Here is a 19,020-nt window from a genome sequence, read left to right on the forward strand (position 1 = left end):
AAATTAAAAATGTTTCTCTAAAAATTTATTAAAATCTTGCACAAATTATTTTAAAAAATTAAATAATTTTTCAAAATAAAAAAAATCAAAATTTTTAAATTTTTCAAAAAAATATTTTTTTTTAATAATTTTTTTTCTTTTGTAATTTATGAAAAAACAACTAACTTGACATTGTTTTTCTTTCAGCTATCAGACAAAAACTTTGCGATCCTTTTCGATACATATTTTTACATGTATTTAAATTGCGTACAAAGTAAGTTGATATATCACTTTTTTTTGGAAAACTGCCATATTTTTAACTTTCTCATACAAAAGTCGACACAAAAGTGATTGGTACAACAGGAAAGAGGTACGACAAAAGTTTTCTCGTCGTATTTGCATGAAGGCATAAAGTAAAGTAAGATCTTCGTCTCCTCGCTCAACTTTCTGCCTGCAGCTCGAAACTTTTTAATCCAACTTGTACAAGTTTTGTGCCACAATTATATTTATAAACAACACACAGACACGCACAAGCAAGTATTAACTAAATAATGATATAAGTGAAGAATAAACAAAAGTCTTATAACAGCAAGGTCTTACAGCAACGAAAGAAGTTGATACGAGGGATGAGGTTGGCATATCATAACTTTCCTTCTTTACCATGTGAAATTTCTCCTACTAATTAAGGGTATCGTATCGCAGCCACAGGCACTTTTAAACTCGAAAAAATGTCCGGATTTTCCTTCAGAAGAGGCGATCGAAAGAATATGAAAAGTAATTTGGGAACTATTTATTAATAATTTGCATGAAAAATGGCTTTTTGTGAGAAGTTAAACGGTATTTAGAGTGCCTCAGGTTGTTTTTGGGCAATTTTAAGCGGAAAGTAAATGTTTTGATATTGAAAAGCGATTAACCTTTGTCGAACATAATTGATAAGGGAGTAAGAAAAGAAGTTAAATTAAACGGTTTTGAAAGATAAAAAAGGTTGTAATTTCGATTATGCGAGTGCTTCTTGAACATTTTGCTTAAAATTTTCATTTTTGGAACAAAATTATAAATTTTAAAAGTTTTAATAAATTTATTCTATAAAAAAATTTAAAAAAATCAATTTTGAAAATTAAAAAATAATTTTAAAAAATTAAAAAATAATTTTAAAAAATTAAAAAATATTTTTAAAAAATTAAAAAATAATTTTAAAACATAAAAAAAAATTTTAAAAAATAAAAAAATAATTGTAAAAAATAAAAAAAATATTTTTAAAAAATTAAAAAATAATTTTAAAAAATAAAAAAATAATTTTAAAAAATTAAAAAATAATTTTAAAAAATAAAAAAATAATTTTAAAAAATTAAAAAATATTTTAAAAAAATAAAAAAAATTAAGCAATTAAAAAAATTTTTTGAAAAAAAAAAATTAAAAAATTTTTTAATTAAATTTTAAATAATTTTTTGATATTTTTTTTTCGAAAATTTAACACAGAAAGACTTAAAAACGTGCAAAAAATTTTAAAATTCATTTAAAACACGAGACTTTTCTCGTTATGAAAATGAAACTTTAAAGCTTTTCTTGCTCTTTTACGATCATTTTATGAAGTCTTTCGTCAATCAACGTTCCTCAAATGACACCTAAAAACGCCTTTAACGAATATTTCGTTTTTAATGATCTCTCAACCCTCATATATTTTTCGCACATCCCATAATATCCGTACAAATTTCATTTTATTTCGCAAACTGATGAAGATGAAACTCGAGATGGAGGCAATGATTTTTCTCTTGTACACAAAGTTTCTTTTGCGCAAACCACAGTACACGTCTTCGCATAAAAGAGACTTGTTTTCACATGTTGTGTTCGTAAAACTTTAAATAAATTTCCTCAAAATTTCACGTACGAGTCATACATCATTTTGCTCTGAATCCTCTTGTGATGCTACTACTTGGATGTACGCACGGAATAATGACAATTATGCTACAAAAGAAAAGTTTTGTGTGACTTTTATTACAACAACAACAATTTTTACAACGAACAAAATGTAAGAAAATGACAAAAAGGTACATATGGGACGCATATTATTCAGCAGAAAGTTGAACAGGGACGGAAGTAATTGGAATTTCATTATTTTCAGATTTTTGAGTGTCTAATGAGCGGAAAACATAATCAATCATTTTTTGTGGAAAAAATGTCTTTCCAAGAAAAGCATTTCTGTGGATATCGGGCCATCTCTGACGAACCTTTGCTCCTTCTTTTATCACTCCTCGCATTATAATAAAACATAATTTTACTTCCATCACAATTTTCGGCAGAAAAGTTTATAACGCAATTGTGAATTCAGCGAAAAATCTTGACATATTGCCATCGGGTTGACAATTTGCAAATAAAATGTGTAATTTAAAGTTGTCGTACGTTTATTTTATTATATGGCAAGCAGTTCTTCATTCAAGAAATTCTTTTAGGGAATCACATTTAGCTTCCGTCCTACCGTGATAAATTCATTAGTAGCACGATCGATGTCTTCCGTCGAATGCGCTGCGGAAATTTGTACGCGAATTCGTGCCTTGCCTTTCGGAACGACGGGATAACTGAAGCCAATGACGTAAATGCCTCGTTTCAACATCTCGTCAGCGAATTTTGTCGCAAGTTTAGCATCTCCGAGCATCACGGGGCAAATTGGATGATTCATACCGGCAATTTTGAAGCCTGCTTTTGTCATGGTATTGCGAAAATGTTCCGTATTGGATTGAACTTTTGCACTTAGCTTGTTGGAGTTTTGAAGAATGTCGATGGCAGCCGATCCCGCAGCTACAACACTCGGCGGAAGGGAGTTTGAGAAGAGATATGGACGAGATTTGTTTCGTAAGAGGTCGATGAGTTCTTGAGAGCCCGTTGCTAAAATGAAAAAAAAATTTTTGAAACTCATGAAATTATAAAAAATGATGAAAATTCTCACTATAACCGCCCGCAGCTCCTCCAAGAGCTTTGCCAAGAGTAGAATTAATGATATCGACCTTTCCTTGTAACCCATAATACTCTTCAGTTCCTCTAAAAATGAAAATTTTGAAGTAAAAAAAATTAATAAAATTTTTTTTTCTTACTTTCCAGTTTTTCCGAAGAATCCTGTCGCATGACATTCATCCAAAAAGGTCAATGCTCCGTATTTGACAGCCAATTCGATAATTTGTGGTAAAGGAGCGATATTGCCATCCATGGAAAATACACCGTCAGTTACGATCAATTTCATTCGTGCATCTGTTGATTTTAGTTTTTCCTCCAAATCTGAAAAAAAATAAAATTTTTATTAAAAAAATTCAAATCTTCATGAAAAATTTAAAATTAAAATGAATTAAAATTTTTATGAAAAAAATTCAAAATTTCATGAAAAAAAAAATTAAAATTTTCATTAAAAAATTAAAATTTTTTGAAAATGCAAATTTTGATTAAAAAAAAAAATTTTACCTTTCATGTCTCTATGAGTATATCTAACTTTCTTCGCTTTGCACAATCGAATTCCATCAATAATCGACGCATGATTCAACTCATCGCTCAAAACGGCATCTTCAGGTCCTAAAATCGTTTCAAACAACCCGGCGTTCGCATCAAAGCAACTCGCATACAAAATCGTGTCATCTCTTCCATGGAAAAATGACAATTTATCTTCCAAATCTTTGTGAATAGTTTGTGTTCCGCAAATAAACCGCACGGAGCTCAATCCAGCGCCATAGTTATCCAAAGCTTTCTTCGCTGCTCCAATTACCTCCGGATGCGACGACAATCCCAAATAATTGTTTGCACAAAAGTTGAGAATTTTCTTGGGAGATCCTTGCACATGGATTTCCGTGTTTTGGGGCGACGTTATGACGCGTTCACTTTTGTACGTGCCAGCTGCTTTTATCTCGTCGAGTTGTGCTTTGAGAATTGAACGAAACTGGGCTGTGGTTGCATTGCTACAATAATTCCGCATTCCTGAAAAAGAGAGAGAGAGAGAAGTTTTTAGCATAAAAACCAGACAAAATAAACAAACGAGAATTTTTTAAATTAAAAATATTAAATAGAACGACCTTGATCAAACCGGTATCTGTACGAGCACGCACTTCTCTCGTTATCTTCTTCGTCTTCTTCTACGACAAAAACTTTCAACGATATAAAATTCTCTGTGTTACTCAATCGACTCGTTAATTTAATATACTTTTTAAAGACACACATAAACAATGTCGACGTAACGAAAGAGTTCACTCACTTGGTAACTTGCTAAATTGCTATCAATTGAAATACTTTTCTTATCAGACACTTGCAAATATTTGCTCAAAGTAACAAAAATGTCTCAATTTGTATTTCCAACAATTATTTACTCAAAATATTTACTTTTTCAGGTGTCAATGCAACAAATCCCGGAAACAAAAATTTCACTTTCAATTTTAATTAAATATTTTGCTTACCATTGGAAATATAATCCCGTTACAGTTGTTTTGCCCAAAGACTGCATTGTTGCGAAACAGAAAACTAACTGATTGAAAATTATTTCGTTTAATTTATCTAAGCAACAGCTCTATTCTGAATGACTTCTCTTGACTTATTGATAAAATGAAAACGAAAACGTCAGAAGTTAAGTTATGTTTAAATCAAAGTAATAAGAGAGTGTCGAGAGAGAATGTCGACTTAAGAGAAAACGAGAGAGGCAAAAGAATGGAAGACTAAAGAATGGCGCAATTGATCGTTCGTTTAAAGTAGTTTGGTTAGGTAAACAAAACAAAAAATATTGTCAAGTTCATGTTTTCAAAGCAACTTTGATTGAAAGTAAACAAAATTTTTCTATGGAATTCTAATGAATTGAATTTCTTGTTGGAATTTAACGAGAAATTTCCGAATTTTGTAAACAAAATTGCGTTTTGTGAATAAACAAAAGATTTTGATCGATATCCGATGAGAAGTAATTATAAAGGAGAATTTTATGAAAAAAAAAATATTAAAGAGCGTAAGTCATTTGAGGGAAAATTTTGCAACATATCACAGTCAGTGATCTTAATGCTTGATTTTGCACTTTTTGTAATTCATGTAAATCAATCTTGTTGTTCAAAATCAAAATTAAAGCTATAATAGTCTATGTACGACCCAACCATAGATTTATAAAGCATCAGTTTTGTTTCTCTATTGATCTTATTTCTATGTCTTATTAAAAAACCAACCTTCTTTGCCGCATTTCTTATCACAGTATTAAGGTTTTCTTTCATATTCAATTCTTCGTCTATAATGATTCCCAAGTATTTGATGGTTTTTACGCATTCGATTGTTTCATCGTGCAAAATCAATTCGGTAGTATCATTGTCATTGTCTCCAAAAATCATAAACTTTGTTTTGCTGACATTTAATTTTAACTTAACCTGTGTTCAATAAAAAAATTATATTAAAATATTAAAAAAATATAAAAATATATTCAAATCTATTGATTTCTAATTGATTCAAATATAATATTTTTATGTTTTTTAATTATTAAATTAAAAATAAATAAATGAATATTTATTATGTTAAATAATTAATTAAAATTGTTTAAATATAATTAAATACAAATTTTTAATAAGAATTAAATAAAAACTTACCTAATTGAATTTCTTTAGCTCATCATCCTAAAAACAAAAACAATTTAATTAAATGTACTTAAAAGGTCTTTACACTAAAATGTAATGAAAACTACAAACCTCCTTAACAAGACCTCAATGCAAGCAATTTTAATCCCTCAAACAACTTCTTTTAACAAGTCATTAAAATATTGAAACAAAATACATTTTACAATTTAACTCGTTACTGCTAAACTTCTCTCCCATACAATTATTACTACTTCCCGAGTTTTGTTTCTGTTTGCAAATATAAACTACGCATCATGACTTTTAAGACCATTAAATGCAACATTTTGCACTTTTTCCAAAGCAAGCAATAATATCATCATCAAAAACTTCTGTGTTTGCACAAAAAATAAGTAAACGAGAAATATTTAAAATATCTTTTGCACAAAATAAAATAAACGTTGTAATAGGTCTGGAGTAAAAACAAGGTTGTTAAATTGTGAGAAATTTTTCAGCTGATTTTTACAAATTTTTTTTCCGTATTATTAATACGTCTGAGCAAGTCTATTTTTCCGTATTGCAAGGATAGAGAAGCAATCGGTTGCACGAAAAACAATTTTTTATTCGTTCCCTGTGATTATTCGGACGTCTGCAAGACGAAGCAGAAGGAGTAATGATAGTGTTCCATCGTGCAATGAATAATAGCTGCAATTTTCCATTTAAATATCTCAATTTTGTTTATTATCACGCGAAATGGAAAAGAAAATTCGTTCATTGGTTATTGTGCGTTCAAGTGAAAATAAGGGGTCTAAGTGACTTTTTTTTTCTTTTTCGTTTATATGAAAAACAGTTTTTTTTCTTTCTTGATTATTCAATCGACTTGAGACTGTAACAAAAAACAAAATTTTTTCTGTGTGTCTGAAAATTTTCATTGTTTCATAAAAACAAATTCTCTTGTTACCCGACACTTTTCTGATTTTCTCTTTGTCTAAGACGGCAAAAGAAAAAAAAAATATTACGACAACGATGACTTTTGTTTCCCTTGTTTTTCAGTCAGTCACGAGGAAAAAACTGCTTACAAGTCAAAAAGAAAAGAGAAAAAAGCAAAATTTATTCAACAACTCACCGAAAACGAAAGATATTTATAAAGCCATTATGATATCGTCTGTCATCGAGGCATGATGATGATGATGTTGATGCCTCTCGTATCACTCGACTAAGAATTGGCGAAATTTGCTTTCTCATCATTCATTTTGTCCCTTTTGCTAAAGAGTGAACAAGAGGCGCGCTGTCCTGATGTTGCTTGCGCTGTATTTTATTACACACCTGATTAAACATGACTTTTTTGTGTGTGTATTTTTCGCTCATTTTACCCCTCGAATGATTCGTCGCCATCGTCGCTTTTGTCGTTGATGATGCGCTTCGCTTCACAAAACCACTCCAATAAACGCATTTTAAAACAAATTGAGAGACATGCAGAGTAAATAAAGCAAATGAAGTGAATTGTATTTTATGCTTTTTGTCACTAAATTTCAGACAACAGATGTCAAAAATTTAGAATTCACCAAAAAAGTGTGTGTGTGTAGATTGCAAAATCTATTTCCTAATAATTAAAATGTGTGTGTTGCTGTTCCGGTTGAACGTTAACTGAAAAATAAAAAAAAAGTTGTCATGACATAAAATTTGCTTTGTTTTTCAATGAAGTAATTATTTGGAGTTTTCGTTAAATTTTCAAAAAAAAATATTTTTTTTTTTAACTTTTTTTTTTTCAATTTTTAAAACTTTAAATAAAAAAAAATAAATTTAAAGAAAAAATAAAATTATAAATTTTTGAAAATTAAAAAAAAATAAAATAGGTAAATAATTATGAATTTAAAAAAAATTAAAATTATGAATTTTTGAAAATTTAAAAGAAAATTAAAAAAAGTAAAAAGAAATAAAAATAAAATAAAAAAATTCTCTTTGAAAATAAAAAAAATAAAAGCAAAAAAATAAATAATAATTTTTTAAAAAATTAAATTGACTTATTGAAATTTTTTATTTTGTTTTAATTAATTATTAAAAATAAGAACTTTTGAATGTTAAAAAAAATATATTAAAATTACGAATTTTTTCAAAATATTTTTTTTTCATACCTATTTTCAAATTTTTTTTTTTTGTTTTTGTTAAAGCAATTTAAAAATATTTTGAATTTTTATCATTGCAGAAAATCGTTTATGGACAAGAAAACAAGTAAAATTTCATTTTTTTAATCCTTTGAAATGCGACGAGAAAATAATTCGACATCAAAGAGAAATTCGGATTTTCAATCGTTTAGTCAAATGAAATCTCACTGACCTGTGAAAATTGTGAAAGCTTTATTCTCCGTATTTTTTTATTAGAGATTGTTTGTCAACCACTTACTGACAATTTACAACAACAAAAACAACTTAGGTAAGTAAAATAACATTTTAACACCTTTGGCACTCATGCACTCAACAACCTTTTTATTGCTTTATCCGGATTCGTCTTTCTTCGTATTTCTTCCTTTTCGCTCAAATTTTAATTAACATCGTAAAAGCTTCGTTCTATCTTATGAAATTGTCCCTAACATTTTTTTCTCCCGCAATACATTTAGTCAAACTTTAATGACATGACACGGAGAACGGAGAGAGACGGAGGAACGTGTTGCTGTTTGTTTCACGTTTGTAATGGAAAGCGCTATAAAAAACCGTATATACTGTAAGAAGATTAAGAGCTTAAATTTTTTTTAAAGCCTTGCAAATGTCAAGTACTGTGAAGACCGAAGCGATGTTATTATGGTTGAATTACCATAAAATTACCGAGAAAAGTTCGCCAAGTGACAAAGTGCGGGATCCTTTCGACGTTAAAATCTTGCACTCTTTCGTTTTTTGGCTTCTTTAATGGTTGGTTGGAGAGATAAAAGTTTCATGTTAATTACCAACGCGAAAAAAATTCTTGTTCAATTAATCATCAGGGTCATCACGACAATAATACATTACTTTTCATATCTCTAATAATTTTTTTACACGCAAAAAAAAACATTCACATGCCAACGCAAAATAAATAAATAATAAAAATCTCGTTTTTTCAGCACGACGACGAAAAAAAATGGACACGTTTTTCTTCGCCATTTTTTGCTCAAACCATGAGAAGCTAATAAAATAAATTCATAACTGGTTAAAAAAGTATTCAATCAATGTCGACGGAAAATGACTCTTCCACGGAGGTATGTGTGACGAGATTGAGTTCGCTTCGGTAAGTGTGCCTACGTGTAAAGTACTTGCGAACTAATATAATAATAAATTTTAGTTTTATTATCGTGCACGTATTGGCGTTGTATTGTCTTTCTTCACGAAGCGCAAAATGAAAGGGACGAGGAGGCATGTCGTCCTATAAAAAAAAACTTTGAGCATTATAATAATAAAAAATATGCTATACAACACCCAATATTAAGACATAAAACGTGATTTTATTGTAATATTCGCACATAAAAGGATGACGATGGACGCGATTTACAACAAAAGTTCCGTTGTTATGGCGGGAAAATTGATTGAATAACAATTGAGGTAGTTTTTATCATTTAATGAATTTTTAACGGAAAAATTTTTTGAAATGACATGTGAGTGACATTGGTATCAATTTCCGTTTTTTCATGTAATTTTATTAAATTTATAATTAATTAAGAGATTATATTACTTTTATTTAAAAAATTTTTTTTTTTACATAAATTAAGAAAATAATATAGGTAAATTTTTTTTAATATAAAAATATAAATTTTTTAATATAAAACTTTTGTTTAAAAAATTAAATATTATTTTTAAATAAATTAAAAATAATTACTATATCTAAAAAAATAATAAAAATTATTTTAATTTATATCATAATTTTTTTTATTTTAAAATTTTATTTTATTTAAACTAAAAAATAAATAATATAAATTATGATAATCATAAATAAAAATTATTTTTATTATTTTTTTAGTAACAAATAAAATTTAATTAAATAATAATATTTAATTTTTTACAATAGTTATAAATATTTTCTTAATTATTTCTAAATTTAATTTAAAATAAAGTTATAAATATTAAAAAAAAATTACATGAAAAAAAATTCATCTTAAAAAACGGAAATTGATGCAATTATCACTCAGATGTCATTTTTTAATAATAATTTTTTTTTTGTTTTTTATTATTTTTTTTTTAAAAAGTCTTTAAATTAAAGTAATAAAATTTCATCAATTTTTTGGAATTAATTGAATGTTAAATTCATCATAAAAAAATACGAAAAAAATCGAAAAGGTATAAAATTTTTTTTCTTAAGCTATTTATTTAAGCTATTAATAGAAACAAAGAAGAAGAACAAGTTTGTCTTCGTGAAAGTAACAAAAAATGTCCTTTCAATAAAATTGTCACTTTTTATACCTTTTTTTTCAATTATTTCGCGAAAATTAATTAGATCGAGCGAATCAATGACCCATGCTAAATGGAGTCAACTAATTGATTATTGCTTAGCAGCAATTGATTCATTCAGCTGTTAAATGTATTATTTTCGCAATAAATTGTCTATATATTGCTACAATGTTTACATAAAAGAATGCGCTGCCGCTTTTTTTTTTGTAACAATCCGTAAAAGAACGACGAAAATACACATCCAATTTTGTGATATATTGAAATTCATTTGCACCTTTCCTTTGTTCAATTTTGTCATTGGACACTCGCATTCATTGGCATGTGCTTCAAACACAATAGAAACTGCAATTTAATTGAATTCCTCTACAAACTCGTACTGCAACGCGCTGTCAATATTGCGGGATGCAAGGTATGTCGAGACAATGATGAAATAAGGCAGGTGCAACTAAAATGGATGAAAATGAATAGCAGTAAAAAAAAAGTTTCATTAGAATTCATGATGTTGAAAAATAAAATTAACAAGTGGATATTTCGATTGGATTTTACAATTTGAAATGTTTCCATCGGAAAGCACGAGCAAGTGTGGTTTGAATAAATTAATTTTTGTTTAAAATTAGATTTGTGGCGTGTTCAGGAAATTTGCTCCTAATTCACTTTGATGCGAAAAACCAGGCGTTTCCTCATGTATTTTATCTCATGCCAACCTTGAGAGTGAAATTTCCGAAAATTACCTAATTTACATGAAATGTAATTCGCAGAAAGAAAAAAAAGACCACTTACATTTATTAAATCCTCTCAAAGAAATTCGCAATTTAATTTTACATAAGAAGAAGTCATAAAAGTGTTCGTTTTTTTGCGTTTAAAACGGAAAATAATAAAAGAGGCAGTATACGAGAGAGCAACAGAGGGACACGACAAGACAAAACAATAAAATCCAAACCGTAATAAATATGTATGTTGTTCTTCGTTGTATGTCCAACGTATAAAAGTATATGATTGTTCCTTTTTATTATTATGCATCCATTACCGTTTTTTGTTCTAAAATAAATGTATACAGCAGCAAAATTACTTACATATTCAAATAAACTGCTGCATTGTGTGCGACAAGAGACGACGACAGACCAACAACGAGCCAGCGGCTGAAGAATCGAGATACAGAGGATGAACACCTGAAACTAAATATGACATGTTTTGCATGGAAACACGACAAAATTGCACATTCTTATGTAAATGTTCGGAGAAATTATTTTGTTTTATTATTATTCATGTTATTATGATTGTTATTGTTGTAATGTGAAGCTGCTTGTGTCAATTGAACGTTTTAAAAGTTTACGCGTCATTATTGTAAAATCATGCTCTAATTATTCTAAAAAAGATAAAAATTTTTTTAAAGTGAAAAAAAAAATTTTTTTATGAATCGGAGTTTATGACAGACAACCAAATGTGAAGACAGAAAGCCAATATAAAGTAAATTCACGGGCAAAATAGCTAATATTTTATTCATGTCAAGTTTTATGTTTTGGGAATTTGACATGTTGAACGCTTTTTCGTGACAAATTTTAGTCTGTCTGAACTCTGATCTTTCGATCATGAAATTTCATAACCTCAAAATAAAATTTTCATTTGATCTTTTTGAGGTTATGTATCGAATTTTATTGTTTTATATAATTTAAGATCAATATATTAAATTAAATTGATTTTTATTTATTATTTATATTAAAATAAAAAATTAATATCTGAAACTAAAATTTAATAATAATTGAATATCTACCAAAATATAAAAAGATGCTTAAACGCCATCTTTAGTTTCGTTAAATAAAAATTTTTTTTGATCTTGAGATCGATAAATAGATCACAAAAAATATTAAACGAAATTAAAGATGGCGCTGTAAACATCTTCACATGTTTTGATAAGTTTTTAATTACTATTAGATTTTATTTTATATTAAGATATAAATATTAATAAATATTAAATATTAAATAAATTAATAAAAATATAATCTAAAATAATATATTAACCTAAAAATTAACAAATAACCTCAAAAAGATTAAATGAAAATTTTGAGGTTATAAAATTTCATGATCGAGAGATCAGATTTCAGACAGACTAAAATTTGTCACGAAAAATGTTTGATCAGATAAGCTCTTGTTTACATATTTTAAATTCTTGTAAGGTTTAAAAATTTAAGCTTATCAAAGAGGAAGAAAAAGAGAAATTTTTGATAAAATATATCAAAAAGAAAAATACACTTAAATAATTTCTTTTATCGAAAATTTCTCTTTGAGACTTTTTTCTTTTCAAATTTATTCTCAACTTACCGCCGCCGTCGCATCGTCAGATCGCTCGTAAAACGTAAAAACTGTAAATACATCATCTTTTTGGTACATTGAAAATAGGGATAAAGGTATTAAATTTACTACTGTTTTCCTTTTTTGTACCTTAACATTATTATTTCAGCTTTTTCTATGCTTAAAGCCGTCTTTGCACGTGCAAGAAATTTCCGAAAAGAGAAAGAGTCATCATCGGTGAGTGTGTTTGACTTGAATAAATGTCTTTTTCGTGCCCGATATCTACCGAATAATAATAATAATATCAATAATAATAAATACACAACAATGTGTTAAATAACATAAAAAATACTAAAAACAGTTGTGCTGTCACATAAAATAAGCTTTGGACCCGTACCCGTAACACACCGCCGATACAAAAGCAATAAAATTCTTTAACTGTCGACCATAAAATTTTGTAGAATAAAAAAAATTGTAGTAGTCGAGAAAAAAATGGTGCAATAAATAATAACAGTAATCAGGATAAGTGTGTGGAACATTTGCTGCCTCTCTCCCTTTCAATAAATTTATTTGTTATGTAATGGTCGGCGATGCTTTTTGGCATTCGGCTCAATTTATCAACAAACAAAAAGGATACTCACACGTTGAAATTATGCTGGTTCAATATTTTACTCCGACGTTAAGCAATAGGGAGGGTCAAGACCTCATCGATTAATTGACAATTTTTCATTTCGATTTCTTGATGGATTCTTTAAGGGTTTTTGCTTGATTTGGATTAATTGGAATAGATTTTACGCAGAAATTCCATGTCCTACTTCTGAAATGTTTGATGACGATGTTGATGTGATGCTTATGCGAAATATACATGACAAACAAATACCTTTTCAGAAATTTATAAACATCCAAGAATTCCTTGTTCGTACTTTGCACAACCTGAAATATAAAGAGATTATCCTCTGTTTGCGTTGTATTTATTGCTATGGCAAAATATTTTCCTAAGGCTTTAAAATGCCGTAATTCTAATGTACCTAAAACTATGTTACCTCCGTTGCCATTAAAACAGATATTTTAAAGTACTCAGAACGACGAGAAGATAGCAAACTACAACTCCGATAATCGTACAATAATAAATAGCAGCAACAACAACAACTACTCGAATGGTAAATATGTAAAGTGTCGAGCAACAAAAGAGATATTTGCCCGAACAAATAATAAAATATATTGAATCCGAGAAAGAAAGATAGTGTGCTCGGTTGCTTGCTAGTTTAGCAGAAATTTATAGGACAGATAAAAAAGTAAATTATTTACCGTTATTTGTTTCCTTTCCTGAAGTTTTGAGAAATCTTCAGTTTGCAGAGTAATGTTTTTCATCAAAAAAAAAAATATTTTTTTTTTGAAAATTTGGAAAAAAAATTTATCTCTGCACTGAACAAGTTTTTTCATAAAAAAAAATTTTTTTTTTGAAAATTTGGAAAAAAAAAATTTATCTCTTCGTTAAACGCCTTCCCATGAAACTTGTCCTGAGCGATGTTTTTCATCAAAAAAAAAAAAAAAAAATTTTTTTTGAAATTTTGGAAAAAAAAATTATCTCTTCGTTAAACGCCTTCCCATGAAACTTGTCCTGAGCAATGTTTTTCATGAAAAAAAAAATTTTTTTTTTAAAATTTGGAAAAAAAAAATTTATCTCTTCGTTAAACGCCTTCCCATGAAACTTGTCCTGAGCAATGTTTTTCATGAAAAAAAAAAAAAAAAAAATTTTTTTTTTTTTTTTTTGAAAATTTGGAAAAAAAAAATTTATCTCTTCGTTAAACGCCTTCCCATGAAACTTGCCCTGAGCGATGTTTTTCATCAAAAAATAAAAAAAAAAAATTATCTCTTCGTTAAACGCCTTCCCATGAAACTTGTCCTGAGCAATGTTTTTCATGAAAAAAAAATTTTTTTTTTTTTGAAAATTTGGAAAAAAAAAATTTATCTCTTCGTTAAACGCCTTCCCATGAAACTTGTCCTGAGCAATGTTTTTCATGAAAAAAAAAATTTTTTTTTTGAAAATTTGGAAAAAAAAAAATTATCTCTTCGTTAAACGCCTTCCCATGAAACTTGTCCTGAGCAATGTTTTTCATGAAAAAAAAAAAAAAAAATTTTTTTTTTTTTTTTTAAAATTTTGAAAAAAAAAATTTATCTCTTCGTAAAACGCCTTCCCATGAAACTTGTCCTGAGCAATTTTTTTCATAAAAAAAAAAAAAAAAAATTTTTTTTTGAAAATTTGGAAAAAAAAAATTATCTCTTCGTAAAACGCCTTCCCATGAAACTTGTCCTGAGCAATGTTTTTCATGAAAAAAAAAAAAAATTTTTTTTTTTTCCTGAGCAATGAAAATTTGGAAAAAAAACTTGTCCTGAGCAATGTTTTTCATGAAAAAAAAAAAAAAAAAAAAAAAATTTTTTTTTTTTTTTGAAAATTTGGAAAAAAAAAATTTATCTCTTCGTTAAACGCCTTCCCATGAAACTTGTCCTGAGCAATGTTTTTCATGAAAAAAAAAAAAAAATTTTTTTTTTGAAAATTTGGAAAAAAAAAATTTATCTCTTCGTTAAACGCCTTCCCATGAAACTTGTCCTGAGCAATGTTTTTCATGAAAAAAAAAAATTTTTTTTTTTGAAAATTTGGAAAAAAAAAATTTATCTCTTCGTTAAACGCCTTCCCATGAAACTTGTCCTGAGCAATGTTTTTCATGAAAAAAAATTTTTTTTTTTGAAAATTTGGAAAAAAAAATTTATCTCTTCGTTAAACGCCTTCCCATGAAACTTGTCCTGAGCAATGTTTTTCATGAAAAAAAATTTTTTTTTTTTGAAAATTTGGAAAACAAAAATTTATCTCTTCGTTAAACGCCTTCCCATGAAACTTGTCCTTAGCAATGTTTTTCATGAAAAAAAAAATTTTAAATTTGGAAAAAAAAAATTATCTCTTCGTAAAACGCCTTCCAATTAAACTTGTCCTGAGCAATGTTTTTCATGAAAAAAAAAATTTTTTTTTTTGAAAATTTGGAAAAAAAATTCTCTCTTCGTTAATCGCCTTCCCATGAAACTTGCACACGAATTTTAAAATAAAATTTCTCATTAAAAAATTTTATTTAATTTTTCAGTATTTCTCTTAAGAAAAGAATTAAATGAGAAAACTAATTAAGACACAACCATTTTTCATCATTTAATTTTCTCCGAATTTAAATGCAACAACATCGTAATCATCATCTTCATTACAATAAAGATTAAAACAAACGTCACGGAAAATTATTTTTGAGATTCCTTTGTTTTGTCCTAAAAAAAATTAAAACGCAACAACACAATTTTTTTAATATGAAAAGAATCCTTCATGCAATGTTTGTTGCAAAGCAAAAAAAAATACGAACAACAGAAAAATACCTTAACACCAACTTTTTACATTCTTTTCGCCCAGATCTGTAACATTTTTGTTGTTTATATGGGAAAGAAATCTGTGTGTCGTCTACTTCATAAACAACTGAAAAAAGATTTTTTTGTTCAAATGCTATTGAAATGCATGTGAACCTACCTTAACACGAAAAAAAAAAATAAAAAAACGAAGAATATAGGGCAACAAAGTTTATCTGTAGGTAAGCGCGCTTAATAACATCGCATGGCAGAAAACGTTTAAAATTTTTGTAACATTTGAAAAATTTTTCATTTAGCATACTTTTTGTACCTTCCTTTTTTCGAGCAAAAAAAAAAACACGAACTTTTCTCGGTGCAGTGTTGTTATGTCTTTGTCGTCGTTCTTCTTGCCTGCCAATATGCATGTTTGGTTTTGCACTGAAATGACAATAGGACAGAAAAAGACAAATTTGTGTCTGATAGAGCATTTGTGCTGAATAAAGTGCAGAAAATAACTCAAGCAAGAACTTGATAATGGGAAATTCATTCGAAAGTGCAGGAGTTTTAATTGACGATCAATTGCTTGTGCTTTGTGGAATGTCTTTTGCAACATTTTTTTTTTTAATTCATGAGTACCTTTGCAATTTCATATTAAATTTTAAAGAAAATAAAAAATAGAAATTTTAAAAAAATGAACATAAAAATTATTTTTAAAAAATTTAATTTCAAATTTATTTAAAAATTATTTCAAATTTCAAATATATTTTTTTAATTAAAGTAAATTAATTTTTGATTTTTTTTTAAATTATTTCATTAAAAAATTAATAAATATTTTTTGAATAAAATTAATTTAAAAAATAATAAAAAAAAATATTTTATTTATTTATCTTTTAATTATAATTTTCATTAACCATGCAAAAGAAAAAAATGAAAAATTTTAAAAATTTTTTAAAAAATATTAAATAACTTTAATTAAAAATTTAAAAAATACCTATAAGAAAATAATTTATTTTATTTTTTATTTCTGAAACAAAAATAATATTTTCATTAAAAAAAAATTACATAATTAAAAATGAATTATTTTTTTTAAATTAATTAAAATGAATTAAGAATCAGAAGAAAATATTTATTTCATTGTTATTTTTATTTTTTTTGAAAAAAAATTTTTTTTTTGACATAAAGCAAAAAGGAAGAATTTTTCCCTGAATTTATTGAAATTTAATAAAGTTAAATTTGCATGTTTTTTTAATAAAAATTCCTTTAATGTGAAAATTCGTTTGTTTTTTCTTTCACAAACATGCGTAACCACCTGCTAGTTTTAACATTTCATGAATTCATGACAAACGGGAGTACTTTTAATTACTTCTGGAATGTAATTCATTGTTAACTGTTAAAATTCATTAAAAGTCATGCGAAAGACGTGTGTTGCGTGTCGAAATACACAAAAAAAAAATAAATCTGACGTGTGCTCAAAACAGCAAAAAAAACCAACAACCATTAAAACCAAAGTCACTTTTTATTATGTTCGTACAAAAAGCCTTTCTTTAGATTAAAAATATTACACCATCATCAAAGTTTTGTGTTTGTGTGTGCCTCGCCCATGCTCCGTTTTATGAGTCACATTATAAAACCCCAACTTTTTTCCAACCACGTCGTCGTCGTACCTCGTCGAGTCGAATCATAATAATAAAAAACTAATTACTATCGTCGCTCGTCGTTTTCGTCATCAGTTCCTTGCCAAGAAAAGCGGCGAGAGAAAATTTCACTTTGGAATGTAGAAAATTTTAATGAACTTTATTATGATTATTATTATTGCAACGGAAAAAAAAGTTCGTACCGAAAGCAAAAGACTACTCAAGTCAAACTCGAGTCACAATTGTAATTAGTAACTGTCATGCAACTTTTGATCGAGGGACACTCGACTCGTCTTTGTGCACAGCAACTACCTGAAAACATCTCACGGAGCAAAAGTTGTTGAAATTCTCATGGAAATTACAAGCCACTTACATTCTTGACAAAGAAGCACGATGACACAAGACATGAAATATGAACAAAGAGTTTATCTCCGGGTGCATTAATTATTCAGAACGGGACATTATATTGATGATAGAGGAGGCTCATGTTAAGTGAAGCAAAATTGAGGTTGACGTTCAAGTGTGTCTCCTCTCTGTTTGTGTGTGTGCTTTGATTGAACGATGTGAACAAACTTTTTCCTTTGGAAGAGAGATTTTCTATGAGACGAAAGAAGGTAAATGGATTTGGAGCAACGGACTTGCGTGACTTTATCATGTAAGAGTATCAACAGACAAACCGCAATTTCATGCTAAATCGAATTTCTGGATACATGTGATCGTTTGTCATATTCAGAAAAGTCACACTGAGGAACGAAAAATTAATGAAATCTACTGAAATGGTAATTTTTATTTTTTTATTTTTTTAATTTTTATTATTTAAAAAAAATACTTTAAAAATTTTAAAAAAATATTTAATTTAATTAATTAAATAAATTAAAATTAACATAAAACTTAAAAAAAATAAATAAATTAAAATAAATTTATTTAAAAATTTAAATTAAAATTACATTATTCAAAAATTTAAATTAAAATTAATTTATTTAAGAGAAATTTTTCTCGTTCAAAAAATTAATTTTATTTTTTTTTATTAAAAGTTTTACTCCCAAACTTCGCAATTAATTTAGGAAATTTGAGAGTTTGGGAATTTTAAAAAATCATTGAGTTAGTCAAAGTATGCTAAAAATAATTTTTTTAAAAAATTTCATTAAAATGTTAAAATTACAAAAAATAATGAATTAATGAAAAATTAAAAAATTAAAAAAAATTAAAAAAAAATTTATAAAATTTAAAAAGAAAAAACTTAAAAATTATAATTCTTGAAATTGAAAATTTAATTAAGAGATAATTTAAGAAATTTTTTTTTCTTTTAGCATTTCCCGCCATTTTTCTTCTCAAAACTCAAAATTTTTCGCATGTCGTTTTCAAAAGGAGTCCAATAAAATCACTTCATCTTCATCGAATTCACCTTTTTTATTTTCCATTCCTTCAGCTCGCAGTAAACGACATGCAATTCAATTTAGATGTAAATTTTCTTTTCATGTACAATAAATAAGCTTTAGTCTGTTCACATTAGCATCCGCATTTCTCACCCACACGGCGACATATGATGGCATTGGAACGTCAATAAAATGAAGAAATTCCTTGATGATGAAGGTAAAAGGGGACGATCTAGCTGAATATTAAGTAACACTTTTCATTAGTCACAAAGACGCAAAAATCAAAAAAAAAAAAAAAAGTTGACTGCAACATGCATATAAATGACCTCATAATTGCATATGCTACATTGCACAAAAAGGGAGAAAGAAAACTTTATTCAATTATAATTAAAGAGAA

The 19,020-nt window shown here is 27.3% G+C and overlaps 1 protein-coding gene across 1 annotated transcript in view; it reads right to left on the bottom strand.

Moving 5' to 3' along the window:
* Positions 1–2,375: 2,375 nt before the first annotated feature.
* LOC134831990 (2-amino-3-ketobutyrate coenzyme A ligase, mitochondrial) overlaps positions 2,376–19,020 on the bottom strand; it is a 63,770-nt gene continuing 47,125 nt past the window's right edge. Inside the window, exons 2-5 of the mRNA XM_063845848.1 lie at positions 3,430–3,936; positions 3,069–3,249; positions 2,924–3,015; positions 2,376–2,862 (exon numbers count right to left, since the gene is read on the bottom strand). Coding sequence (XP_063701918.1) covers positions 2,426–2,862; positions 2,924–3,015; positions 3,069–3,249; positions 3,430–3,934 — 1,215 coding nt within the window. The 5' untranslated portion in view covers positions 3,935–3,936 and the 3' untranslated portion in view covers positions 2,376–2,425. The remainder of the gene's footprint in view (positions 2,863–2,923; positions 3,016–3,068; positions 3,250–3,429; positions 3,937–19,020) is intronic.

The sequence above is a fragment of the Culicoides brevitarsis genome, chromosome 1, assembly GCF_036172545.1.
Source record: "Culicoides brevitarsis isolate CSIRO-B50_1 chromosome 1, AGI_CSIRO_Cbre_v1, whole genome shotgun sequence".
Taxonomy (NCBI): Eukaryota; Metazoa; Arthropoda; class Insecta; order Diptera; family Ceratopogonidae; genus Culicoides; species Culicoides brevitarsis.